Consider the following 26,802-nt stretch of genomic DNA (forward strand, 5'->3'; position numbering starts at 1 on the left):
ACCTAACATTGCGTGAAACGAAACAAATTCTTTTATCAAACGAATTAGAAGCCAACTACATTACAGATATTTAAACCAGAGCTGATACTTGTTCAGCGCCGCCAGGCGCTTGGGAACATGCGTGCCCAAGTATGAGGGCTAGCGGAACTGAACCCCAGGCCGGATTCCGGTTTCGAGCACTTCTCAAGCAAGTTACGCTCACGGTACATGCACAGAAAAAAGGAATACGGACGGGGATTCAAACGGACAGACGTTAATGTGGACTGCGATATGGTCCGCGCTACACTAACTCACAGTGGTGATCCCTTGGTTTGATATTATTAAAAATGGACCCATATTATTAATTTACGTGTTAAATCATATGAATGCTGTGATTAAACAAATACAGTCCGAGAAGCCTGCGGCTGCTAGAAAGTTGCTTTGCACATGTGCAGCCTTCTGCGATAAGCAAATATTGCGATATCGATGAACAAACAATAGATCGTGCAGGTTTTGCATGGAACATCACACCTGATGCATAAGTAATAGGCAGGAAAATCAATTCCTTCCTCGAGGTCCGTCCACACGTTTTCTCCATTCCCAATAGCAACTTGCATTTGCAAATAATTCTGAAAAGGAACAAGCTTTTTGGAAAAAGCAGTCTGCTTTATTTTTTCCTCTCAACGAGATCATGTAACAAGAAAAAGAGCAATTATGATCACATCTCTGAAAGGATAAACAACATGGAGGGATAGACAGACTGAAAGGGCAGCAGCGAGCACTGTCGCTTACACAAACTTAAATATGTAGAACTTCAACAGGAAAATACCCATTGTCACCCCTTTAAATACAAGTCTACAAAGAAAAGGGCAATAATGTGTGCCTGTACAGTTATTACTTTGTGATCAAAGAACGATATTACCATTGAAGTTCAAGTGTTCAAGCAGTGTCAATGTACACCTACCGAAGGGAGGGAGGGAGGGAGGGAGATAAAAAAAAACAAAAACAACCCACACACACACACACACACACACCATGAGGGGGAACTGGGGCAGAAAATATCCTGCAAACCAAACCAAGTGACAGTCCCAATTTGTGAAAGAGGTGGTGTCCCTTAAGCTAAGCATTTTCCTCAGATATTAACAAACATTATTAAATGCGTCTTCAAGCTTTTCATGTCATTCTGCAAACACAAGTATGAATGGCTATAGTGATGCACATCTGTATGATCAATACCTGTAAATTCTCGTTTGGTTCACCATTGATAACCATGAACATACTATTTACTTGCCCCACCCCTTTGAAATGAGAAGTGCAGCTGATGTGCTCAGATTCATACATCAAAAACGTGCACGTCTTCACTGAGGCGCTGTAGTCTTAACCAAAATTACATGACTACACACCAGACAAATCAGTCACCCCCTCCATGATGCCACACCCTTGGACCCTCACAACAATTAGACCACACTGTACTGCTGGAACCATCCCTTGGTACTGTACATGACAGCAAGGACATTGTGCCCAAAATAAACCTTTTCAGCACCAACCCCAATGAGCCAACACGATCACAAGCATTACGATAGGACATCTCAATCATCCACACAAGTGTTTCAGGTGAGCTGATTAAAGAGGCAGTGGGAGGGAAAACAAAAACTAAACTAAACACTTGCTGAATAAGCAAATCAGTTAATGCAAATTTAGGTCTTTGTTTCTGAAAACAACCAAATCAAGCTCACATTTTTATATTATATATATATATATATATATATATATATATATATAAAATAAAAATGAGAGAGAGAGAGAGGAGAGGCAGGGGGGAGGAACATGTCAGATCAGCGATAGGGATAACACAGAAAAGCCATTTAAATGATCAAGTGCTCCAAGTTTTCACACATTCCACCTTGGTTCACCAAATGCACACAACCCAATATTTCCAAAAACACACATCCCTCAAATAATACATGCCCTCCACTGGCCCAGGCTAAGAAACAAGCACGCACACATGCACGCACACACCAATTCCTTTGAATACTGACACCGCACCAATGCCGGTGAGACTTCAAGAAGCAAAATATCTGCAAAAAACCCAACCAAAAAAACAAACAAAAAAAAACCCCAAAACAACCCCCTCCCCCCAAAGATTAGTTACATAATACATGAAAAAAAAAAACAGCTTTTAAAAATAATATAGGTCTTCACTAAGCAGTCTTTCATAAGCTGTTGAAGTTCAGTTTCTCGTTCGCCGGGATCGCATTTTACAGGTCAAGCTTGCCTTGGATTCACAGAACAATGTCCTTAAACTGGGTTTTGAAGTTTGTTTTATTCAGTAAAAGGTGCCCTTTAATAATAGAGCAAATAGGCATTGATTATGATAGATATTTATTAAAAAAGAAAGGAGAGGAAAAAAAAAAAAAAAAAAAGTTAAAATTCCATGGTACCCAGTAAAAATGACAAATGGTTCCATACACTGCAGTTCTTACAGAGGCTTACAGGTAAGCTTCCAACATGTTCATTGATTCTCAACCGTCACTCAAAACTACAGTCCAAGCAGATGGGAACAGTTTGGCAATGGATTGGAAGATGTACAAGCTGAGGGAGGTTGTGATGCTTCCTTATTTTTCAGTTTTCTTTTTTCAAACTTTGATGCAGAAAACATGAAATTTGCCTTAACATTATTCTTTTCTTTAAATGAAAAATGTTAATAAATAAAGATGATTTTGAAGAGTCTGCTTAGAAAAGTCCCAAGCTATTGTGTGTGTATATATATATATAATATAGTATACATTTTATTTTTGTGTGTGTGTGTGTGTGCGCACACGCGCATGTATGTATGTGGTGTGTGAGTATGTATACATGTGAGGTGTTGGATTTTGGTGCTCCTGTTTCAGTTTCTTGTCTTAGAGAGAAGTGAAAGATGGACGTGGGGGGAGGGAAATAAAAATAAACAAAACAAAAACAAACAAACAGGAAAAAAAGGGTAGAGAGGTCCTAAGGTTGCCTGAAGGCAACGAAATCTGAGCAGCGTGGAGCTGAGGTGACTGCAGCAGACTGGAGGCGGGCAGAGGTTCCACATCAGACCTTGTTGTCCTCTGCTTTGGCTGCCTGGGGCTTGATGGCTCCGGTGCGCCCTGGCTTGGCTTGGCCAGAGGCCAGGGGCTCCTGGAGCTTGCTGGGCATCACTGATGAGGAGGCCTTCAGGTCGCCCACAGCCTGCCGGGACTCACGGAGGGCCTTGGTCTGTGTGCGAGCAGCCAAACAACCGGAGGAAAGGGAAGGAAATGCAATGTTTAAGCGCAAGAATGGCTCACAGATGCTGATGGGTGGGGGAAAGGCACAGTGCTTTATATAAAGAGCAACATTCTTTTCATCAAAAGTACTGTTGTTTTTTTATTTTTTCCCCCCCTCATAAAATTAGACAAGTTCTTCTATTTTCGTGTATGGAACAACTACAGAGAGTAATAAATTCTAACATGGCAACAAAGGATAGCAATAAAGTCCAACAAGCAAAAAAAACCCCACGTGACCTGCTGGAATAATGACAGAGTAAAACAACTGATTCCCACTTAGTCAAAACAACAAGAAAAAGCCGAAATGAGATTACCTACATTTACAGTGGGTGGCTCACCTTCGTGCCCTCCTCAGGCCCCTTGGTGGCCGCCTCAGGGTTGGAAGGTGGGGTGGAGTGGGGTGGCTCGCGACCCGGGCTGGGGTAAGGGGGGGAACGAATGATGACGGCCTTGTTTACCTGCACGACGGGCCGCTGGATGGGGCTGGGGAAGGGGCCCGCGGTGGGGGCACGGATGTGCATCACCATGCTGCCCTGGGGAGGGGCCACCTGGCCAGAGGAACAGACAGGAAAAGAAACAAAACACAATTAAGTGCTGGCGGCTCTTCAACAGTACTTTAAGTTGTGGCAAACCAGAGAACCTGCTCTGTAAGAAGTCCAACTTTTATCTTGTGGAATTACAAAAGGCAAGAACCCCCCAACAAAGCAAGGGGACGGAGGGAAAAAAAAAAAAAAAAAAAAAGTACAAAACCAAAATTGCCATGAGGTTGATACCTGTTGAGGGTAATGTCCAGGCAGGGGGCCCACAGCCTGGGGACCACTGGGACCAGAGGGCTTCCCACTGGGGCTAGCCGAGCCAGGCCTGCGGAGGGCCAGCAGACACGCCATCAAACCCACCATACACGTGAAACCCGCTCTTTCTGCTTTAACAAGCCAACACAAGTCATGTCATTTAGGAACTGCTCACGCTCACCTGTAGGAGCCAGCAGGTATTCCAGGTGAGTGGTTGCCCTTGTCGGAAAACTGGAATCCTTTCATCTCCATCTGGGATGGCTGCGAGATGGAGGTGGCAGAAAGGAGCAGTTATTATCAAATCAAATACACTAGAGCTCAGCCAATTGTGTGTCACACTGCCAATGTCTGGCTGGCTGCCTCAGAAGAACTCGAGGTAGAGTTCCAGCTTAAAGTTGCAAATTACCCAGATACCCACAGAAAGAAGCTTTTGTCTGAGAGCTTTTGCAACACAGCCTTTAGACAATGCAGTTTAAAACATATCGAATACCACCCAGAAACAGAGGAGTCAGAATATAAACTGCAACAATAGGTCTTAAAAAGTCCCTTTTAAAAATGTTGAAAACTTTGAATCTTCTCAAATACAAACAGAAAGAAGGGTGGTTGGGTGTTTCCAAAACCTAAGTGCTGAAAGAACCTGAAAGTTTTTAATCTGTTCTAACGCTTGGCTAGGAACACGTTATTCCCAAAGACACCTCAAGGGGGCCAGCTCACCTCCCTGTTAGTAGGCATGATGGGTGGCTGGGAGCCGGGGGGCATGATGCGCCGTGGGGCGCTCACAGACAGATTCTGCCCCTGCTGCAGCTGGATGGACTGGGGCAGGATAAGGTGCTGCTGGGCTGAGCCATAACGCAGCTGAGAGCCAGGCAGTGGCATGGGCACCTACACACACATACACAGATTTAATGAAACAAAGTAAGAGAAACACCTTAATAAAAACAAATAAAGAAAAAGCATTTCTTATTTTAAGAGTCAGTATATTTGGACAACTGTTTTACTTTTGTTACTGTTTGTTAACAAAAAACTTCAATTAAACTAAGATCACCAGATATGTTCAGGTCACCTGAATAAGCTGGGAGTCCATGAGCTGGGAAGTGCCCATGCCAGGAGCCTGGTTCATGGGCCCGTCGTAAACCAGGGGCTGATTGCCGTTGATGGGCTGGTAGTGGGAGCCTGACTGGGGTTTCACCATGTCAGAGGGCTGCATGCCAGGGAAGGTTGAGTACGGGCCTTTAAGAGGGGCCCCTCCCGACAGCACCATGGGACTCGGCTGAGAGAGGTTGGGATGCATGTACACCTGGGACCTAGAAATAGCATGTTAGTGTTCACCAACCTTGCTGGAAGGGTCTCAGCAGAAATGCAGCACTTTTCATACATGTGGTCACTATGGTCAACATTTTTAGCTTCAAACAGGGGAAGGGGGGGGGGGGGGAATTTAAAAAAAAAATTAAAAAATAATATATATATATATATATATATATATATATATATATATATATATATATATATATATTTTTTTTTTTTTATTATTTTTTTTAAATTTATTTATTTCATTTATTTTTAAACACCACTGACGAATACAATACAGAATTCACTAGTAATTAATTTCACCCAACAGATCTAACTGGCCAACACCTACAAATGAGAACAGCATGATTCCTGTGCTCAGTGTACCTGAAAGGGGGGATGGAGTTGAACATATCCTGGGACTGAGAGACAGGCAGGCCTCCCCTGAGTCCAAGCTGGGCCTGCGCCTGCAAAGATGTGTGCAGGGAGATGGGAATCTGCTGGGCGGCTGCTGCCTGCACACACGCACACGCACACGCACACGCACACGCACACGCACACGCACACGCACACGCACACGCACACGCACACGCACACGCACACGCACACGCACACGCACACACGCGCGCGCACGCGCACGCGCACGCGCACGCACACGCACACGCACACGCACACGCACACACACACGCACACACACACACACACACACACACACACACACACACACACACACACACACACACACACACAGACAGAGAGAATGAGCACAATCTTGATAGACAAGCTGAGTTAAATCAAGTCTGTACAGGAGGGGTAAAAAGCACCACCCAAGACAGCCATCCTGGAGGGCATTACGGAATACTCTTGACTGCTGCTGGTACCTGCTGGTAGCTCTGTTGCTGGGTCATGGTTGGCGGCACCAGTCGAGGCTGACTAGGAAAAACATGGCCGTCCAGATACAGAGGAGGGATGTGATTACCTACAGAGAAAGGGATAAAACATACCAGCTGTTAGTCAGCCAAAAAAATTGTAGCCAAACAATTTGTTTTCTAGACATGCAAGTAAACAAGTCATGTGAACGGATCGTAAACTGACAGATCCCTCAGGAAATGAGGTCCTACTCCTAAGAACTGCCTGCCATTTGAATGGTCACACACCTGCCCCTGAAATGTAATTCTCGTGCCCTCAGTGCAGCACTAAGGCAGACTTAACAGCAGGTGGGTCACCTTGCATGGACACAGAGGGGGCAACAGAGGCCACGGGCATGGGCGGCATGGAGACACCTCCGAAGGAGCTGTAGCTGACGCCGCTGGAGGAGCCGGCGCTGCAGGGGGGCTGGGTACCTGAGCCGGCCCCGCCGGGGGAGCCCTGCTCGGGGAGCGACTGCGAGTTCTCCCAGGCTTTACGGGCAGACTCCATCTGCGGGGGAGAACAGGAGCATGAGAGAGTCCAGCAGCACTCTCACTGGGGTATCTGCAGTGCCAGCAAGATCTACCTTAAGAGTGAGGTCCGTGGTGGGGAAGGATATTGGGTTGAGGTTGATGGCAGGTTGCAGGTGATCTCTGCGCAGCATAGGAATGCCCTGAGCAAGGCCCGCCTAAAGACACACCAGTTTCAGTTACCGTGGAGTGAGGAGACCAGTCACAAACGCTCATCATGCCATAAAGCTGGGAAACCCACGTTGCCAACGAGAGCATCCTGCAGCTTGGTGACTGGGCTGGACACAGCCACAGGGGCAGACCCCGGCGGAAGGCTGAAGTCCGAGTCCTTCGCACTGACGCCAAACTCGATGGGGGGAACAGGGATGACGCTGTCCACACCGTTGACCGGGGTGATGGGCCCCTCCAGACGCTCCATGCCCTCTGAGCCCTTGCGGTTCTTCAGTGAGCGTTCGTTGCCGATTGGACCCGGCTTGTGCTCTTTGCTCTGTTCGGGTCCCGCGTCCGAGTCCTAGAGAATGAACGGGTCAATAAAGGGACAGCTTGAACATTAAATGCTGAAGTCGGGGGGGGGGGGGGGGGGGGCATTAATATTTTATGCAGGGGCATTATTGGCACTGCATAAAAATGAGCTTTTAGTTTTGTTTTTTCTTCGTTGCCCACACTGTTGGTCATGTTACTGTTTTTGGATGAAAGACTTTAGGTAACATTACTTCATGAACCTTAGGAGGGTGTATGTAATTCAACTGAGACAAAACCACACACAACTACATGCGTTACCTCAGAATTTGGTTCGCTCCCAGTGTACGAGACCTGCTTCGTCCATGAGTCACCACCAGACGACTGAACTGTAAGAGCTGGAGGGGGGGGAAATCAAGTTTCAACATTCAGCTTAAACACACACACACACACACACCACGGCTTCTCAAAACCAGGGAAAGGACAAGGGAATTTCTCATAGCTAGAATACCACAGACACAAAACATCATGCTTCAGAAACAGGGGTGTTAAGAGTTGCTGAAGGGCTACCAGCCTAGATCAGGACAGTTGTACCTGTGCTGTTGGTTTCCCATATCTCCGTGCCCAAGTTGCTGGTTGAGAGGGGCTCTTCCGGCTGTTCCATGGACATGCTGCCCTGCTTCTTAGCAAATCGGGGAGGCATCTTTGAAGTGACTGATCTATTCTTTACTGCTACCTACAGGCAGACATCCCCACACAAACGCTGTCAGAGCTGTAAAATTTGCCTTCGGTTACTCATTAAGAAGACATGATTGTAAGTAGTTGCAGGGATGCACAGAGATTTGGCTACTGATGAGCTCTACTTTGCCATTCTGCTAAATATGGAGGATGAGTGCCTCCTAAAGAAAGACAAACGTACCGGCGGGCCCTGCTCCTTCCTCCTGCGCTCGTCCTCCTGAGGGCGGCGCTGTTTTTTTGAAAGGGCATCCTGGAATCCCTCCGGACTTGGAATGGAAGCTCCCGAATCGCTTTCAACTGTGTCACAGAGGAGTCACACTGAATTCAAGGTCACCAGACCTTGTAAGCTCTAAAACTAAGAAAATATTCTTACATAATAGCTAAGAGCAACAAGTTATTCTACAGAAACAACTTTAGTACTAAACGTTTTAACATGCACAGCCAGTATTATTAGCAGAGTAAAGATTCTCCACAAGGAGGAGCTATTAGCACTTAAGTGTCAGACAATAAGCAAGAATGGTGCTTTATGTCAGTAACAGTACAAATACATCCAAAACCACATACAGCAATAACTACAAATAGGAAGAGATGTTATATTAATGTGTCAGTATTTTCTTCCTTTCCATCTTTGTTATTGTAAAGCAACCCTGAGGCTATATAAATTAAACTTATTTTTAAAAAATGCAGTAAATGCTATTAGTATGTTACTTCATGTGCACATAGTATAGGAACATTAAGCACACTACTGAATTCGTATGTTGCAGACAACAAACTCTTAAAATATTTTTCTAACTAGAGCCATTTATTGGTATACTAATTTAATGTAGCATTTTGTAAGTTACTTTTTTGAATACAGCATGTGGGGCCTTTTTATTACTTGTATATTTCCCCTAGAGATGCCACAATACCAGTTTTTCTGGTACGAACCTGATAACGATATCTTGTATTTCAATGTTGACCGATATCGATACCAATCTAATATTTTCAGTGTTGTGGGAGATGCATTATATATTTTATTGATATCGTGCATGGATAAGACATGAATAAAATGACAAAAAACGAAACTTTGTTTACAAGACTAAAGTGTAATTTCTTCCTTCCATTGCCTTACAGTCAGTGTCTGACTGTCAGCACACATTCACTTTGTCTGGCTGTCTGTTCAGTACAGCTGCCTCACTCACCCCTGAAACTTGCACTGTAGTTTGTGCATTTTTTTTTCTTATTACTGAATTGTTCTTGTTTTAGAGGTAAATTGCTGTTCTACCCAATACACAGCGAACGCTCACCAGGTACTAATGTGAGCAACAGAGACAGACAACCAGTACTACGAATCTTCACTCGAGTTGTTTTGAAACAATTGAAATTTAATCTGAAATCGTTTACAAGATGGTCATTCTTTCTAGTGGAAAAAAAACCCCTAAAAAACAAAACAAAAAAAACAACTAACTCCATTGACGTTAGTCTGATCGCCAAATATGTGAATTTAGAGAAGGCGAGTACTTTTAGTTTGGTGATCATTTATCCTTTCTGCCTGTTTCTGCTGCTCTTTCTCCCAGACCCTGAATTTCCTTTATTTCAGGTCAAATTAGAAATGTAAAAAAAAAAAAAGTTTTAACAAACAAAATCAGAATTGGTTGCAGATATAGCAGTGAGCAAGTGCTAAAACACTACTTTTGTCTTGTTTAAATGCTCTCACTAGAAGGTAGAAGGCCTGTTCCTCACACTAGGTTATCAAAATGATAGCGATGGAAATCACGTGAGACTGTATGGATATTTGCATTTGAACATAAGTTTTAGTCATTAATGAGAAGAAAACTCTACTGTTAAACTGCTCACTGTTCTCACATGCGCTGTGCTAGTGCAAAGCACTGTTGGCCTATTTTTCAGGCTGGATTTGTGATGGTAGCAGATCAGTTTCCATTACAAAAAAATAAATTCACCGATATTCGAGCCAGCATTTTTGCTGATATTGGCCTGATACCGATATGTGGTATTGGATCGGTGCCATCACTAGTTTTCCCTTTATGTTTTTGTGTGGTCTTATTCTTACTCGGGTAACTATTCAGGTCGTATTGGGAGAGGGGCTCAGCCATGTCTCCTTTGATGCCCCGTGGTTTCAGCTCCTTCTCCATCTTCTTGGCGACAGCATCGGAGGTGCTGGTGGTGAGGCCTTCCTCTGTCTGCTCCACCGTGTACACCGGCACTGTGCTCAAACCTGGAGCTGCATCATCTGGACTCCTGCACAGTTCAAACCAGGCTACTTGTTTGGAAAGATGTGTTATTAATTAATAGGTCTAATTAATAACTTAACTCAGTCATTAAATGTGCCCCCACCATTTTAGTTCTACGGCAGTGTTCGAACTCACCTTCTGCAGTTGGGTGAGACCCCATTCTGCCAGCCGTCATTGCGGTTTGACGAGCCAACACTAGAGGGGGTGTCCGTAGAGCGACTCATCTTGCTGCTTTCCAAAACGACCATGTCATTCTTGCGGTTCTGTCGGTCCACAAGAGGGCGCTGGCTGGAGAAGCTCCTTTTAGAGAGCTCTCTCTTCTCTGAGCCGGCCTCGCTGTGGGTGGGGTCAGCGGGTGCATCGCCATGCTGGGCACCGCCCCGCTTCTCCCGCCAATCGTTAAAGTCACTGTTCTCTGAACCGGTCTCCCAGTCCTCACCCTGATGTCCAAACTCCTGCTGCCTGCCACCAGAGTACTGGCCTGGCCAGTGATCGTCGGCCTTCGAGCGACTGGGCCAAGGGTTAGCGAGGTCCCCGTTGACGTACTCCTCGCTGTTCCACTGAGCCCCAGTCTCCCGTTCCTGACGCAGCCTCCTGAACCGCGGCGGCTTGTCCTGGCGTGGCGGGCGACGTCTCCTCAGGGGCCTGTTGTCAGGGTTGTCGTTGTCCAGGTAGTAGTCCCCCTCCCCTCTGTCCTCTACACCATTCTCCACAAAGGACGCGGAGAACTTTGGTGGGTATTTTAGGGGTTCACCCTCGGCTGACTTCCTCGAATACGAGTCGCTCCCAAAGTTGTATCCATTCTCCTGCGTGACAACACCTCCAAACTGTGTTCCTCGTCCCCTCCAGGTAGAGATTTCCCTTGTGCCAAAGCCGCGGTTGTACCCGGCATTGAGGCGCGGCGGGAGGGACCGGCCGAAGCCTCTTGTTGTTTTGGGCTTCTCCCGCGCCTCTCCTCCTCCACCCTGATCATTGTTGTAGACCTTGTTGGACCTCCACGAGTCCCTCTCCACCCTCTTCATGTCCCCTGAGCCTGAATATGGCGCCTCGCCGTTCTCGGAGCCCTTCTGCCGACGCCGTTTGGGCAGCTCCTCGTACTCTGATGCCTCGCTCAGGGTCTCGCTTACATTGCGGCGCCGCGGTTTACCCCGTTGTAGCTCCTCGGCCTTGGCGAAGTCCCGTGGGGCCCTGCCCCGGCCTGCCCGCTGGCCGTTGCTGGAGTTGTATGCACCCCTGGGGTTGTCTGAGCGTTCCCCACGCCCCCTGCCGCCCCGAGAGCTGAACTCCCTGAAGCCCCTGCCACGGCCCCGCCCTGTCCCTCTGGCCCCGGCGAATGCCTGCTCTTCATCAATGAAGATCCAGTTGTTGCGGCGTGGCACTGGTAGCTCTCGGCTGTCTAAGGGCTCTTTAAGCTGGGACTTGCCGCCATCCCAGGTGTTCTCCTTGGTGGACTCCTCGCTTAGATTGCTGGCCTTTTCTACTTTGGGAGGAGCAAACTGCTTCTCCTCGTGAAAGGCGGCTGGAGGAGGAACAGAGTGCCTGCTGGTCAGGGGCTGGCTGTCCTTCTTCAGGTCATACACGTTGGTCAGGACCTCCTTCTCCAGCCGATATGGAACAGGCTTTTCTTCTGGCTCCGATTTGGGCTTCTCATTCTCCTTGTCCTCGACCTTCAGGGCCTTGAGCACGGGCTTCTTGATGGGACCGGTCCTCCTGAGGGTCCTGCCGCTGGACTCGGATGGCGGGCCAGCACTGCTGGAGCTGGAGCCGGAGCCTGGCTCGGCCCACTGAGACTGCATGCAGCCGTCTTTCTTCAGCGAGCCCTCTTTTCTCCAGAAGTCCGAGTCATAGCCCTTCTCTTTACCCTCACACGCATCGTCGTGGGAATCCGCACTTTCCCTCTGGTGCCTGGTGGAGCAGGCCTCCTTCTGATGGTCAGGTTTGGAGTATTCTCCATCTCCGTGGTGCGGGCGGCCATGCACCGACGGTGGTCGAGCCTCCTCATGCCCTGCGTCACGCTGGGAAGTCAGAGACATGTCGGCGCCTCGTCCCTGACGGTAGCCCTGGTGTGGGAGGTCATCGGTTGGGCTGTCCACACGCTCAGTCCCTCTGTCTTCATAAGAGTCCTGCTGAGAGCATGACCTGTCACTCCTGCAAGAGGAGCAAAATAAGCAATAAGTACAAAAAAAACAAACACCCCCCCCCAAAAAAACAAACAGCAGCAGCAAAACTGCAAGCACCAAAATTAAAATTCAAAACAGCCAACCTGTCATCTGTCCTATCAGTGTTTTCATGCTGTCTCTGGTAAGGTGGAGTAAAACTGCGAGCAGGAGGGTAGCCATCTTGGCTCCAGACTGGGTAGGGTTCGGTGGAGGGTGCTCGCCTCTCCTGGTGCATGCTGGGATGGCTTCCTTCATCAGAGGCTGAGCCAGGGCTATTGAGGCGATCCTGCTGGATGACTGACTTCATCATTCCTGTACAAAACAACCTGTAGTCATACAACCAGCATGGTGCACACAGGCGGAGCAGTCCAGCAGATGGCACTGTATCTGAGTAAAAGAATTTCCTGATTTGATATTCAAAAAAGGTTTGCTGATGGTAATTTTTCACACAAACACACAAGTTTCAGTGGTTTACACCACCACAGTAATAAAACGCCCCCCCCACAACTTACAATTCCCCTAATCTAAATTGACTAGTCACAGTAAACTACTTTGAGTTGCACGTGGGACAATCAGCTCACCGGAGGAGTGGACACTGGGAGGATAGTAATCAACAGGCGAGCGACCCTGGGCCATGCGGGGGTCCATGTAGGGGGGCATCATCATCCAGCGGGGGTCAAAGCCCAGCATGTGTGGGGGATAGTACCCTCGCTGTGGGTGCCCCGAGCCTGCCTGCGGAGGATGGCCTGACTGCTGCCATTGCTGCATCTTGTACACCTGCTCCTGAAGGGGACAGCACAGAAGTGTTGCATTCAATGACCACACTGGCGAGGAAGCACTATTTAAAACCTACAATGGCTCAGCGGATGCAAGACAACCACAAGGATAAGACCGTAGAATGCACATGCATGCATTACTGCCCTCTCCCAGTCTAAAACTGAAACAGAAGAGCTCCCTTTGAACTCTGCCAGAGGGCTGAAACCACTAAGCCCAGAGAATTATGGGCTTACAAGCTTCAGGGCTCGCTGCCTTTGAAGGTTCCGGCCACTGGAGCTCACCTGCTGCTGGTGCTGCTTCTGAAAGCGCGGCGGGACGGCCTTGTGGTGCCGACCGTAGTCAGGAAGCGGAGAGGTGGGTTCTGGGCCATCGTCCTCGTTCCGGTAACCCAAGCCGTCATCTCTGTAATCCTGGCTAGGGGACTGACTACAAGGATGCTCTGACACTTCTGTGACAGTTTCCAGAGAGCAGGGAGAACACGGACAGGGTTTAAAGCATTACTAAAACATGACAGGGTGGGAAAGAGGTCATATTACACTGGTTTAGGGAGGATGTGTAACTGCAGTAGTTACAGGATGAGGACCACTTCTAACCCCGTCGTTTACCTTTAGTGGCATGCTGCCAGGCCTCCAGATGTGGCTTGGTGGGCTCGCGGCCGGGGGACGGCACAGGCTCCTTGGCCTCGGCGGCGTGCGTTTCCCTCTGCGAGTCCCCGGTGCGTGGCGGCCGCTCGCTCCAGCCAAACTTCTCGTCCAGCTTCTTCAACTTCTCAGCACAAGCAGCCAGCCTTTCTTCACGGGCGCGCCGCTCCTCTTCCTCCCGCCGCCGCCGTGCCCTCTCCACAGCCTCAGAGAGGACCCCCGACACAAACTTCGCGCGAGGGGGAGCAGGGGGCCTCTGCAGCTCTTCAGGCTCCTCCGCAGACTCACTCGCCCCACTAGGCTTATGCTATTTAAGCACACACACCCCGATATTACTGCAAAAGTCACTTGTGCTGCACAAGTGCTCCAGGAGCCATTATTACCTGTGAATCTGTGGAGGCATATCTGCCATTTGCCTTCCTGAAAGGTGGGGCATCGAACTGGTGCTGGAAGGAGTCTTCTTCGGCCTCCTGTGGGTAATGACCCTCTCCTGAACTCACGGATGACTGACGTTCCCGGTGGGACTCCCACTCTCCCCTAGAAGCAAGCCTCAGCAAGTCAGCTTTAACAACATTATAAAATAGGGCATTTTTAAATCTATATCAAAAACAAGTACCAAATTTTATTCTTCTCGCTGGGAGCATGATCCTCATCGTCATCACTGAATTTGAGCTTTTCACTGTAATCCACCTCCTCATGGAGACCTTGAGGCAAAAGTCAGTTTAAATCAACCCTGCAAAGTCTTATCTGGTACAGCCATTCATAACGAGTGCGAGACCATAAATGATAAGCACTTTGATCATTATTAGCTTTACATTGTGCTACTGGAGTGAAAGTCGTAGTCAACCCACTAACTTATACTGCTTGAGCGTGTTCACATAACCTCTGATCCAGGTTTATGCTGACAGAACATTTATCTGATTGTGATTTTATCAAATTGATCTTTTTTTCTCTTCTTAAAAAACACCCTGCCAGAAACTAGAGCACAAACATATCTTTTGCAGTGATATTTAGGCTTATTGTGGCCATCCCTGGACAGCCTACCTGCCCATCCGTCCTCGCAGTCATTGTCCAGGTCATCAAGGTCCTTCAGATCATCCGGGTTAATGATAGCAGGCCGGGGTGCCCTGTCTCCAGGGCGACGCAGCGGGCGGGGAGAGGGACGCGGGGGAGCACGCGCAAAACGGTTCTCCCTTCGCACATCTCCGCTACACAACAGAAACATTTTAGACAAATACATTTTAATAAATAAATAAATAAATAAATAAAACGAATTACAACTCGAATACTCCCCGAGAATCATACGCATAAACCTCAGTCCACAGCATGGTGGGATTTAAGTACCAGCTGCACCAATAAGCCTGGGGCTTGACAAGCTGCCACCCATGTGCTGAATCTGATCTGCTATGATCAGGTGGTGGGCAGACCATACAGTACAACAGTCTCCCAGGACAGGAGGCCAAAACCCATCACAGATGCTGTACTGGATGTCCAGTTTTCAAATAATGCTTTCTCTGTCTGGTTTAAAAAAACAAACAAACAAACAAAAAAAACCACAACTGGGCATCCTGTAGACGTTCTGGCAGGTAGACAAAAATGTTGATTTGTAAGTGAGCACCTACTTGACAGGCTCTGGAGTAGGGTAAGCTGGTCTGAAGGTGGGCCTAGCATCGAAGCGCAGGGGGGCAACCACAGTGGCAAGGCCATGCTCAGAAGAGCCGGGGCCGTCACGAGTCTCTTTGGGGCACATCTGAAAAACGCGGAGGTAGTGGGTTAGTAACTCATTCTTACTGGCTGGTTCATAACTACTCACTTACAATTTTTTGCACGATCAAGCAAATTAATTAGCTCATTCCTTGCTACACTAATCTAAAGCTCACAATGTAAAAAAATCTAAAATATGACTGAGGGCATCATCTGGCAGCAGAGGTGTCTGGAGGACTCACGAAGGCAGGCAGCATGTCGTGGTAGGTGGTGCTAGTGTGGTGGAATTGGTACTGCAAGGCAGAGGGTACTGTTCTGCGCAGGGGCTGGACCGGTCGCAGCGGGGGCTCCTTCAGGTCGGGCGATGGCGCCGTGGCAGTGGTGGCGGCGGCATTGGCAGATGAGGAGGAGGAAGATGAGGAGGAGGAAGATGAGGAGGATGAGGGAGGAGGAGGAGGAAGGGGGGTTGTGGCCTCAGCCGGGCTGCTGCCACCCTTGCTCTCCGGGTCAGAGGAGAGGGCGGGTGCAAGGGAGATGGGCTGGAGGTACCGCCCACCACCCTCCCTCCAGCTCGTGACATCTGAACAGAGATGGAAGAAAAACAATTGCAAAAACTGGAGACTAAAGTAGGAGGGTCTAATTAAGTTCAGTTGTATTTGATCTGCGCTTTAAAAAAAAAAAAAAAAATTTTTTATAAACACAATAGATGTTGCCAAAACAAAACAGAAAGCCAGGAGAAGGCCACCCAAGTGAAGGCAGTGAAAAGTGCCTGAAATGGCATGAGCAAGAACCCTCAGAAGGCGCCGAGAGGTAAAAGAGGGAACACATCCTCTTCTGATTCTTCAGTCCGTGACATCGAGAGTAACTTCCCCTGTATACATTTTGGGGGCTTTACTGGTCAAATAAAAACATCACTAGGCCACCATCTCTTTTGTGTGTAGTAAAACAAACAAACAAAAACAAATAGATTCTCATTTGTCTTGGTCATTCCTACGATACAGCAGTAGCTACAATGGATAAACTATTTGGGTGAGGGGTGTGTCACTTTTTTACATGTTCCAAGTTTAGCTTCTTGTAGCCTCACTCATAACTGGAGCACCTGCAGGGTTGGTGTACTGAGCAGGAAGAGCGCCGATCTAACAGCCTTGGCGCCAGGGTGAAGTGGACTCACTCTGCGGGCGGAGGCTTGGTCCGGGCCCATACGACGGATCGAAGGCGCTTTTTTCCTTGCCAGCCCTGTCCTGTTCTCCTGCTGCTTTCAGCGTCGGAAATTCCTCGTGAGAGAAGGGCTGCAGTCGGTTTGAGGCCCTTAAACCTGAATGGTGGGCAACAGCAGCAGCAGCAAAAAAAACAAAAACAACACTTTACGACAACCAGCTCCTTAAGAAGAAGTGTCATTAATCATTAACAAGAGTAATTGTAGCACAAACAAAAGGGTCACAGTGAATTCTTGCATGTCAAAGAGTGGACTCATCTACACTGTTGAAACTCAAATCTTGCTAGTTACATATCTTACTTTGTCTTCTCCATCAGTCAGCATTATAACTGTCCGCTGCATCCTTAATCAGATGTTTGTTGACAAGTTGCTACCATTTAAGCAGCAACAGAATGTCTAAATCAAAAATAACGCCTACATTTACATATGAAATGACTACATTTACATTCAACAGGTCAACAAGTCACTTTTTTTGTTTATGCTGCCTTTTCAATCTTGTGCTTTCAAATTATTTATGTGCTTATGACCTAATTAATAACAATTCCTTTATAAGGGATAGCTTATCATAAAAAGATCCCCATAAACACATTCAAATATGGACACGCGTTTTCATGCATACACATTGTTGTACCTCCAACATTACGAGAGAGACGTAACATATGATCTTGAACCAGGATGACTGGAAATATGCTTAAACAAAGTTGATTCAGAAGGTCAAGCTACTCTAAAAGCTCTACTTAAAACGCACAGCATACAAGCGGAACATTCTCCAACCAAAAACAGAACCATGCCTGTTCGTGACTACTGCGAGGTTCTAGAGTGATCTCCCCTAGCCGCAGGTATTCAAGTTTCAAGGACTCCAAGTCTTGTGCAGAATGTCGTACCTTGAATTCACTTTTATTGGCACAAACACAGCCTATAAAAGGCAACAAGGTCCTTACATTTTCTTTGCGCGCACACAGCGTAAATCACCACAGGAAACTAATGACCTTTGGGTTTGTTTATTTGTGTGCAGTAAATAGTAAAAGTGATGGGTGTAAAGCCATTTACCATCTTGATCTGCTGCCTTTCCATTTAGTTGTGCCCATTGCTTTGGTCCACCTGTGCTTGTGTTCTATATATATATATATATATATATATATATATATATATATATATATATATATATATATATATATATATATATATATATATATATATATATATATATATATATAAATAAAAAGGAAAGAAACAAATTAACAATGAAAATTGTTAAGCCATGAGTGTAAGCCAATATTGATACAAAAAGCATTGATTTTACTGACATGGAAACTTTGCTTTGTATAAACAGGGGTGAAACTTCCCAGGTTTATGCCTACCTCCTGGCTGGCTGCCGGTGTTGGCTTCTGAAGATTGGAGACAGATTTCTGCAAAGGCAGTTGCTGCTGCGACTCCGGCAGCTGTGCTGTCAATGCAACGGAACTGGTGAAAGGTGGGGAGAAGAAAAAGAGGGAGTTAGCCCCCCCCCTCCGCTCTCAACACCCTGACAAGGGCACAGAATGTGCTGACTATGTCGCATTTAAGTGGTCCTTCAAAAAAAAAAAAAAAAAAACCCCACACACACCACACCACCAACCCACACAATGAGATGACACCTTTATCCAAAAATATAACATAGTACCAAAAAGCATACAAAAGCATGAGACTAAAACAGTAGGCATTTAACGCATGTTGTAAGCTCGTTAGTACAGGTCCTGAACCTTTTCCCCCATTAAGACACTAAATGGAATACAACACAGCATCCCTAAATGTGACACCAAATGCATTGATCACGTAACTGCTGCCCAGGAAACAATGATTGCTTAAAGATTAGAGGCTGCAAAAGCAATACCAGGCTCATGAAATGATAGCAACCAAAGATAGATGCTACAGCAGGACACCAAACTTACTGCATCATGACTCGCCCGTAATAAGACTTCGATTCAGCCTCTAAAGTTATAAATTTCACCTTACCCACCCCCAGCTGGTTTTTGACCATATTCCCATACAACAGCAGACTGAAATAATTGCCTTTGCCCTAATCTCTCCTCATGAACAGTACCAAGCACACAATCCCAACAGTAAAAGCTTTAACTTACACTCAGTCAGATATTCAGTCCAAGTGAGACCCGACCCCCCCCCCCCCAGAAAACTATGCATTCCAGAGATGGCGGCTAGGTGATCAAGTTGCATCCAAACAGAAAGCACTGGAAAGCTAGGTAGCCTGAGGTTGAATTGGGGAAATCCAAAAAGCAAATGACTGGTGTCTCAGTAGTACAGGCTAGACTGTTGTGCATTGCATTTTTTTGTGTTTAAGATCCATTTTCACAGATTCATGTGTCATGTGTGATAGCTTTTCTAAAAATCACAGTAGCTTGGGCCCCTATTACCAGGACCCCTCAATCCATTACTCAGGAGGCAAGACCGTATTTGTGTTCTTTAACATATGAGGTACCGTGTGTATATTTGACATCCATGCAGCACATGAACAGTTTACTGGGTGGGCCACGAAAGCGCATGCAATCAGGATTCTGGCATGTGCACAAAAAACTAGAAGCAAGGTCTGGGCCTGTTCTAAGGACTGGTAAGTCTGGTTCATCAGCAGGAAATCAGCATATGGCTTCATAACATGGCAATTTGCATTTATCTACAAATGTTCTGCATGTTCCAAATCCACCTGCTTGGAGTTAGACAGCATCATGTTCTACTGTTCTCTACACACTTATGCATGCACACACTTTCCTTTTTTCTTTGCTAACTCATTCAGCCTCTCCATGGTCCTTTGTCTTGGCAAAAGAGTCATCCTCTGAAGCACACTGGTTTCTAACCGAGGCCAAGCTAATGCATACGGCTAACTCACATGGCCATCCCAAGGCTCTGTGGAGGTGTTCATTCATTCTCTCTCTCTGTCTCTCTCACACACACACACACACACACACACACACACACACACACACACACACACACACACACACACACACACACACACACACACACACACACACACACAGACGCTCCCTCTCTCTCTCTCTCTGAGTTTGCTCTTGCTCACAGACACACACGCATAGATTCAGGAGCAGGAAACGGGCCACAGTGAGAATGAGCTGTGGTCATCACAAAGCCAATCACATCACAGTCTGGCTGCCAAAACCCTGTCACTGCAACAGCAGTTAGACAAAATGTATTAAAACTTCATGTAAAAAAGAAGAAAAAAGGAAAAATGGAGACACTTTCAGTCGTCCAATAGCTGCCACTTTGACTTTTGATAAGAACAGGGTCTAAACCTGCCAAGTCATGAAATTACCTGGAAATTAGCCATTGTATGCCTTTGTCCAATTTTTACGGTAGCCATATTTTACATCTCATATTTCAGATTTAAAATCAGACAAACAGGGACTATTCTGAAAGTTATTTGAAATGAAAATAGAAAATACTGAGTTACTTCCAGCACATTTTCTTTCACTCACTCAACCAATTCATTACGGGACAAGTGAAACATCACATCTATGACAGGTAGCACATTCAAAAACAGCGCCGCCACCCCCCCAAAAGAAACTACTGCCATACATGGACTCGCAAGTATTGTAGAAACTGCGGGGGTGGGGAATATAGTCACTGATAAAACCACTGCAGTTTTTCACAAGACAGCGCAAGTGACAAAAGGCCAAAAAGATTTACCACACCTCTTTTGATCGGACTGTTCCTGCTTGTTCGCCCATCCTGTTCCGTCTTTGGGCACAATAATCACGTTGGGATCGTTTCCTTTATTCTCGGATTTCAAGCTCGGCAGGTGAGCGGGTGGGGGCATGCGCCGGGCAGTGGCCACTTTGCCAAGACTCTGCAAGCCATGTCGCGGAACAACTGATGAAGAGGAAGTGCAGGGAGAGGCAGAGGATAGGGGGACGGAGTTGGAGAAGGAGAGGGGGACAGAGAGGGAAAGAGAAGGAAGGTGTAAGAAAAATGGGAAGGGGAAAACAAAATGCAGCCTCATGACTTTAGCAGGTTTTCTGTGCGTTTTGAAACAATTAGGTTACCACACAATTCAGCTCAAAGTAGGGTTGTGAATTTTAGAGTTTTGACCTCAAAGTGAAGAACAGTGCAACATGAAATCAAATTCTACACTCTGAATTCTGAAGTGTTAAGTTTATTCTGAGCAACTAGGGTTAGCCCTAACTAGCTTGTCTCTGCCACACAGTGCTCTGTTACTGAGCAAATGTGCTGAAAGTAGACTGGGAACCTGGATGTACTGCATTTGAACATTTCAAAATAAGACAAGAATTTTATATTGGATAAAAATGATCACATACTTTGCTGAATATTAGGCTCAATTAAAAATTATTGACATGCCAAAATTCATGCGGATTAATCACCACCTTCACATGAATACATTATCAAAACACCCAATGAAAGAACCACACGAACATATTGTCTTTCCATCCACTAATCACGCTAAAGAAAAAGCTGATTTCTTATGGCAACATGCAAATGCATCCAGTCTTACCTGTGGTTTTCTGAGTTTCTATTGACTTTCCCTTGTATTTGTCAAATAGGCTGAGCGAGGAATACTTGCTTTTCCCATCCTTGGACTTGGTTATTTGCCCCAAACGATCGGACATTGCGATGTAATGTCATCGAGTATGGGAATTTTTCTTTGCACCTCTTCCTGTGGACGTTTTGATTCTGTGGATACAAAGACGATGGTATGAGACTAACCACATACCAGACAGAGCTAAAAACAGCGTAGAGATTACTTTGGAGATATTAAAATGTGTGTGTGTGTGAGCAAGTTTGTGTTTGAGCATTGCTTAACCACTTAATCTGAACTCTAAGGATGTGTACATGTTAAAAGTCATATTTAATGCTACTAGTAAAATAAGGACATCACAGCACTGAAAGACTTGCAAGGAAACAATGATTTACTTTGTACAAGCTGCCCCATAAGCAGAAATGGGAGTTTCAATTCAGGTTTTTGATAATATCTACTGGGAACACTGAGCACTAATACCAATATGTAAACAAGTGAGTGTCTCAGTATTACCAGCACATTGGCTCTTATTATCCTCACTAAATTTCTAGAAAAATTTGCATTATTTGCCATATATAGAAAAAGTGTTAAAATATAAATTATACTTCATAATTGTAAATGACCTACGAGAAAAACTAAAAAAGTCACACGAGTAATGTTAACATCCCCTGTATGAAAAGCCAGTATAAAGCAACTAAACATCTCCATGGATCTCAAAGCATCTCCTCAAACAGAAGTTCTGATTTGAAAACCTATTTCACAGAGTTCTCTTAATCAGTCTGAAACCTTTAGGTCATTAATATCTTTAGCATGCTAGGTTAACACAAATGTCAATGTTTTTAATTTGGAGCCAAACACTTTCCTCTCAGTATTACCAGGAGGTTCTGCATGTGCTCAAAACAACATTCAATGATGCAGTCCTCAACTGCCTTAGGGAGGCGTTTTGTTTTTTTGTTTTTTTTGATTAGGTCTACAGACTGAACTTAAGTGACATGTTCAGTTCAGCTCTGCCTCATTTAGCATTTTAACAGCCGGTTGTGTCATACACACAAACCTGTGCAAAAAAGGGCACAGGGGTCAAAACAGTGCCTGGCAGCCATTAGTCAATGGAAATTGGTTTTGGCTACTGATGGAGTTAAATTTTCTGTTAAAAGACCTTTCAACTTTAATGAGAATTCATAGCTGATGTACCACTCTTTCCTGGCAGAGAATATGATGAGCAAAGTATAAAACATCTAACTCAAATGAGAAGCAGGCTCTATCAGAACTGCCATTTCACTATAGAGCTACACAGCAAGTTATTTCAAACTCTAACCTATTTCTCTCAATATATATTTGCAATATAATACACAAAATTCATTTCAAAGTCATTCACTGTAAACTGTTTCACTAGTTACACCATAACTATGATATGGTGTCAAATAATGGTGAAATGGATTGTCTAACAAATGCGCACCATAGAGTCAGCCAATGTGGCATGTGCATTTCGAATGTGAAATCTAACATTTCAGGTAGAAACAGTGGACAGCAACCACCACAGGCTCCAAAAGAACAAAGCAGTCATAACAAAATCACTTGAGCCTTAACAGACTTCCAACAATCTAATAAAAGGGGACACCATTCCACACAAAGTGCTCAGTGGAACGCTATGACGGGAGCTCAAAGCCAGGGCTCAGAAGAGCGCCCCAACTACATGTTGGGTGCTGGCCAGCCAGCCAGCACACCAAGGAGAGCAGCAATGACACAAATGCATGTGTCCTCTGTATAGACAGTCACAAATTACTCTTCTAAGCAAGAGACCATAGCAACAGAAAAGGTTCCTGTCCTCTGCGGGGGGAGAAAAATGAATACTCATGAGGCAACATTTGGATGGCTTGGTAGTCAGGTGGAGCAGGAACACTATAGAACATAGACGAGTAATATCTCCTTGTCAAGCAATTCTGTCCACATTTTCTGACCCTCATATACGGCACTGATAGTACTTGTAATTGATGATAACTGAGAAAGTCAAGAGTCGCGAATAGGTCACATCTAATTGTCAATCGAGGTATCGGCTTAGGCGTTTAGGGACTAAGCCTAGCTAACCAACCGCGACTGCGGTAGCAAACCCTTTCGAGATAAAAAAAAAAAAAATTAAATTTAAAAATAAAAAACCCACCACATATGTAGCTAGCTATAATCTTGGTAAAGGACATTAGTTGGCTAGCTAGCCAGTTAATACACCATATAAACAATGTACTCATCTTGTAGATAAATAATTTAGGGTCTGTAATTTAAATTAAGCCATACAACGACACAACAAAACAGCAAGCAACGTGATCCTCAATTTATGAAAAATCTGAAGACTGGAAGTGTCTGGGTTCCATCTTGATGACTAGCTAGCAGCAGAGCGCCGTTCCTCTTCACTGGTGTCCAAAATCCGACATGCAATCAGTTCAGGGGCGTAATTAGTTGCCAAGTCTAAACAAATTTTATGCACCATTTCAAATTACTATCTACAACACTAGGCTCACGACGGCAGGTCCAAAATACGTATGTTATGCTATAGTTGCGCAAGGCCAACTCTGAAGTGCCATTTGACAAAGCTGTAGTTAGCAAGTTAGAAAAGAGGCTAACTGAGAAGAGCACGTTTGCTGGGAGAAAAACGATGAAACAAGCTCGCTAGCTCATCACTGTAGTCCAAGCCACCGATGTGTGTAGTGTGTACCAACTGGTACGTTAAACGACAGCTGGCTAGGTTTGCTAAGATGAACAGAAGCTAGCGTTAACTAGCTAGCTAACGCTAGAATCATTAGCCACAGCATCTAACTTGGCTGGTTAGCTCAGTTGCCTAACTAGCTAAACAATGAAGTCCGTCCTAGAATTCCTATATTCGATTAGCAACGCTCACAGTACAATTTCCACTCGTGAATACATGTAGCTAGAACATGGCAAACATTAACGACCACTGTCCAGCCTACTCTCAAGTTTTATGGACAGCTTGCTATCTATATAGCTAATGCTCGCTAGTTACCCATCACTGTATGTAAACATAGCTAGCTAGCTAATGCGGCTTGCGCTCATTTCAAATATAACGATTAGTGTTCCAGCAGGGTTTTGCGACAATATAGGAACATGAATGCAGTTAGCTTGTAAGTGAATAGTTAAAGAACTGTCAAACAGAATAGCCATTGGCTATATAGTCAATAGTATTTGCAAATAATGCAATGGACCTAGCTAGGTTAGCTAGCTGGCAATGCTAGCCAGCTAAGTCAGATGCTGTCGTGATCATTTAAAAAGAAAGAGCTTTGGGGCTGCATAGAAAACGACACCAGGGTGATTACACCAACTTTCGGCAAGAATGTAATACTGTAAAGCTCTGTCTGTTAACAACTTTCGAATAAAAGCTGCTTATAGACGTGTCCAACATATTTAGTGCTCCCCTGATTTCAGGTGCAAAGAGGAAAACGCGAAGTATACTGCCAGGGCGATTAAAAATGGCTGCTGCTCAGAACAAAGCAACAATAAAGTAAGGGTAGGGGAACCTCCGACGGACCTCAGGGAAAGAGCCTTTTCACGGATATGCAAGTAAGAACTCACCGATTCAACGTATTGCGTTTTCTTCAGATCAGATATCGTAAAATATTTCCACCTGCTAGTAAAACCCAAAAGGATGGATAAAGATTCTTCGGCCAGTTCTTTTTCTCCTCTCCGTTTACTTGTGTTGCCTATAGGACCTACTCGGCCTAGTAAAATAAAAGCAGTTGCGCTCATCGACTATGGTGTCGCTCTGTACGGATGTGACGTGTATGTTAAACACCGCCCCCTACAGTCGTTCTCGTGTATCGTAGACATAAGTGTGACGAAAGTTGCCTTCAATCTTTTTAATTTTTAGGGGGTTACTGAGCTCTTAATAATGATATAAATACGTTTGTGCAACTTTTCCTGCAGAAAACATGTAGCCTGCATACGTCGTGAAAGGTGTAACACAGTGAAATCATAATTATATGGCCTCTTTGTGAATCTAAATATTTTAGCATACGGTAATAAGCAAAACAATGACATTAACCCAGGGATGCCAGATTCCAGTTTTAGTGGATACTATATAAGCCCAATAATTACTTTATAAATATATGAAATGTTGATATATTGACTGCTTTATATAAGGGTAAATATATTTAAGATTCAGGGTGTAATTATTTTCACTGGGGCCAACAAAATACAAGTGTCAATAAAATAGTTAAATAAGATGTTTCTGCCCTTGAAGGCAATTGCTTAGATTGAGTTGTTGAAAATGAAACGGTATATGGAAAAGAATGCAAGTTGTTGAAAAGTTAAAGGCTAACATCGTACTTAGGAGTGATGGTGTTTTTTCTTGTCTTGAACTACATTCATTGCACAGGGTCAGTGCGTTTATACACTTTAATCACGTGATATGATTCAAGGGAACTGCAGTTAATTAAATCCCTTAATTTGGAATACCCTGCAACGTCAGCACGCAGAAACATGACGTGTGTTGCAATTAGACAGTTCCTTTGTTTGCTAATGCATAATGTCGGCTATATTTTGCACGTAAAAATAATATTTCGCAAAACTAATATTTACTAATACAAGCTCCTATAGCTACCTCAGCATTTAGGCTACCTCAGCATAATTAGCTAACTAGGTACAAGTTAACTAGTGAAATTCGTTTTCCAGCTAATTTGGGACCTTTTGAAATATTGATTGCACCCACGCACATAAGTAAGCTCTGGCATATTCCTGTTTATTTACTGCTCTCCGATAATTAGCCAGCCAGCAGGCTCAACTAGTCAGAATATCTTGACGAAAAACCCAATTATTGATGGATAAACCTTCATGTCAGCTTCCTTTATCGTGACAAACTGTTATTCACTTCTCCCTGGACATTCTAAAATTCTCTTCGATATGAATGTTTTCACTCCATTCGGTTTGGAATCTCCCTTAAACTGGCCGAATTTCTTGTATAGTCCACTTCGCAGGGAACTAGGCGATGGGAACGCACCTTCAGTCCGCTTCTGCACTGCGTTGTCTGCATTAGCTTGAATTCCCCACTAGGTGACATCCTTGTCAAGCTATGGTTTCTGAACCTCGCGTATATTGAGCAGATGTATTTTAGGCTTGCCTAAAAGTAGAGTTTATGTTTATTTGAAAAAAAAACCCAAAAAAAACCCAAAACAAAGTAGATGCACCAAACACTGCCAAAGCAAACAACAAAGTGTAATTCCTATTTTAGATCTTTAATAGTTTATCAACATTTATGTACTTCTTTTAACATTTACATTTACATTTATGGCATTTAGCAGATGCTCTTATCCAGAGCAACTTACAAAAGTGCTTTGTCATTTACTCATAGAATATATCCAAGTACAGTAAAGTAGGTTAGAATTAAACATACCAATAAACTAGAATACTGTAGAATACAGGGATGAATGCTGATACCTAGAAGTGCAAAATACATAAGGTCTATCCTAAACAATGATAAGTGCTATAAACAATAAGTGCTAGAGTTTGTTAAAAAGCATAAATAGTGCCCTACAATAAGTAC

The 26,802-nt window shown here is 44.9% G+C and overlaps 1 protein-coding gene and 1 non-coding gene across 7 annotated transcripts; both read right to left on the bottom strand.

The window, feature by feature from the left end:
- Positions 1 to 1,727: 1,727 nt before the first annotated feature.
- Positions 1,728 to 25,031, bottom strand: prrc2b (proline-rich coiled-coil 2B). Of its 6 annotated transcripts, none has more exons than XM_081719257.1 (31): positions 24,837 to 25,031; positions 21,234 to 21,412; positions 20,416 to 20,593; positions 18,073 to 18,175; positions 17,762 to 17,825; positions 16,667 to 16,810; positions 15,738 to 16,075; positions 15,414 to 15,541; positions 14,836 to 14,999; positions 14,408 to 14,495; positions 14,175 to 14,328; positions 13,756 to 14,098; positions 13,432 to 13,595; positions 12,955 to 13,156; positions 12,478 to 12,685; positions 10,350 to 12,362; positions 10,034 to 10,221; positions 8,165 to 8,280; positions 7,840 to 7,981; positions 7,567 to 7,643; positions 7,028 to 7,297; positions 6,843 to 6,944; positions 6,574 to 6,766; positions 6,229 to 6,326; positions 5,735 to 5,862; positions 5,124 to 5,364; positions 4,775 to 4,942; positions 4,242 to 4,321; positions 4,043 to 4,130; positions 3,608 to 3,817; positions 1,728 to 3,219 (listed from the first exon to the last, which is right to left on the bottom strand). In XM_081719257.1, the coding sequence occupies exons 2-31, from the start codon at positions 21,346 to 21,348 to the stop codon at positions 3,055 to 3,057; spliced, it is 6,672 nt and encodes a 2,223-aa protein (XP_081575383.1). In that variant the 5' UTR covers positions 21,349 to 21,412; positions 24,837 to 25,031; the 3' UTR covers positions 1,728 to 3,054. The 6 variants fall into 6 exon arrangements, with proteins under 6 accessions (XP_081575383.1, XP_035382849.2, XP_035382848.2 ...); XM_035526956.2 differs by having other exon boundaries at positions 3,728 to 3,817; positions 13,432 to 13,598; XM_035526955.2 differs by having other exon boundaries at positions 13,432 to 13,598.
- On the bottom strand, positions 17,585 to 17,727 carry LOC113587572 (small nucleolar RNA SNORA68). Its single transcript, XR_003411754.2, has one exon. It is a non-coding gene; the product is annotated as a small nucleolar RNA SNORA68 (small nucleolar RNA).
- Positions 25,032 to 26,802: the final 1,771 nt, after the last annotated feature.

Source organism: Electrophorus electricus, chromosome 8, assembly GCF_041902795.1.
Source record: "Electrophorus electricus isolate QZ-2024a chromosome 8, ASM4190279v1, whole genome shotgun sequence".
In the NCBI taxonomy this organism is placed as follows: Eukaryota; Metazoa; Chordata; class Actinopteri; order Gymnotiformes; family Gymnotidae; genus Electrophorus; species Electrophorus electricus.

Coding starts and splice junctions, on each gene's coding strand:
- prrc2b (XM_035526955.2), bottom strand. CDS start 21,348: ATGTCCGATCGTTTGGGGCAAATAACCAAGTCCAAGGATGGGAAAAGC. Junction 14,496..14,835: donor CTGCGAGGACGGATGGGCAG/GTAGGCTGTCCA, acceptor TTTTGCCTCAAG/GTCTCCATGAGGAGGTGGAT. Junction 6,327..6,573: donor CCCCTCTGTGTCCATGCAAG/GTGACCCACCTG, acceptor CTTTCTCTGTAG/GTAATCACATCCCTCCTCTG.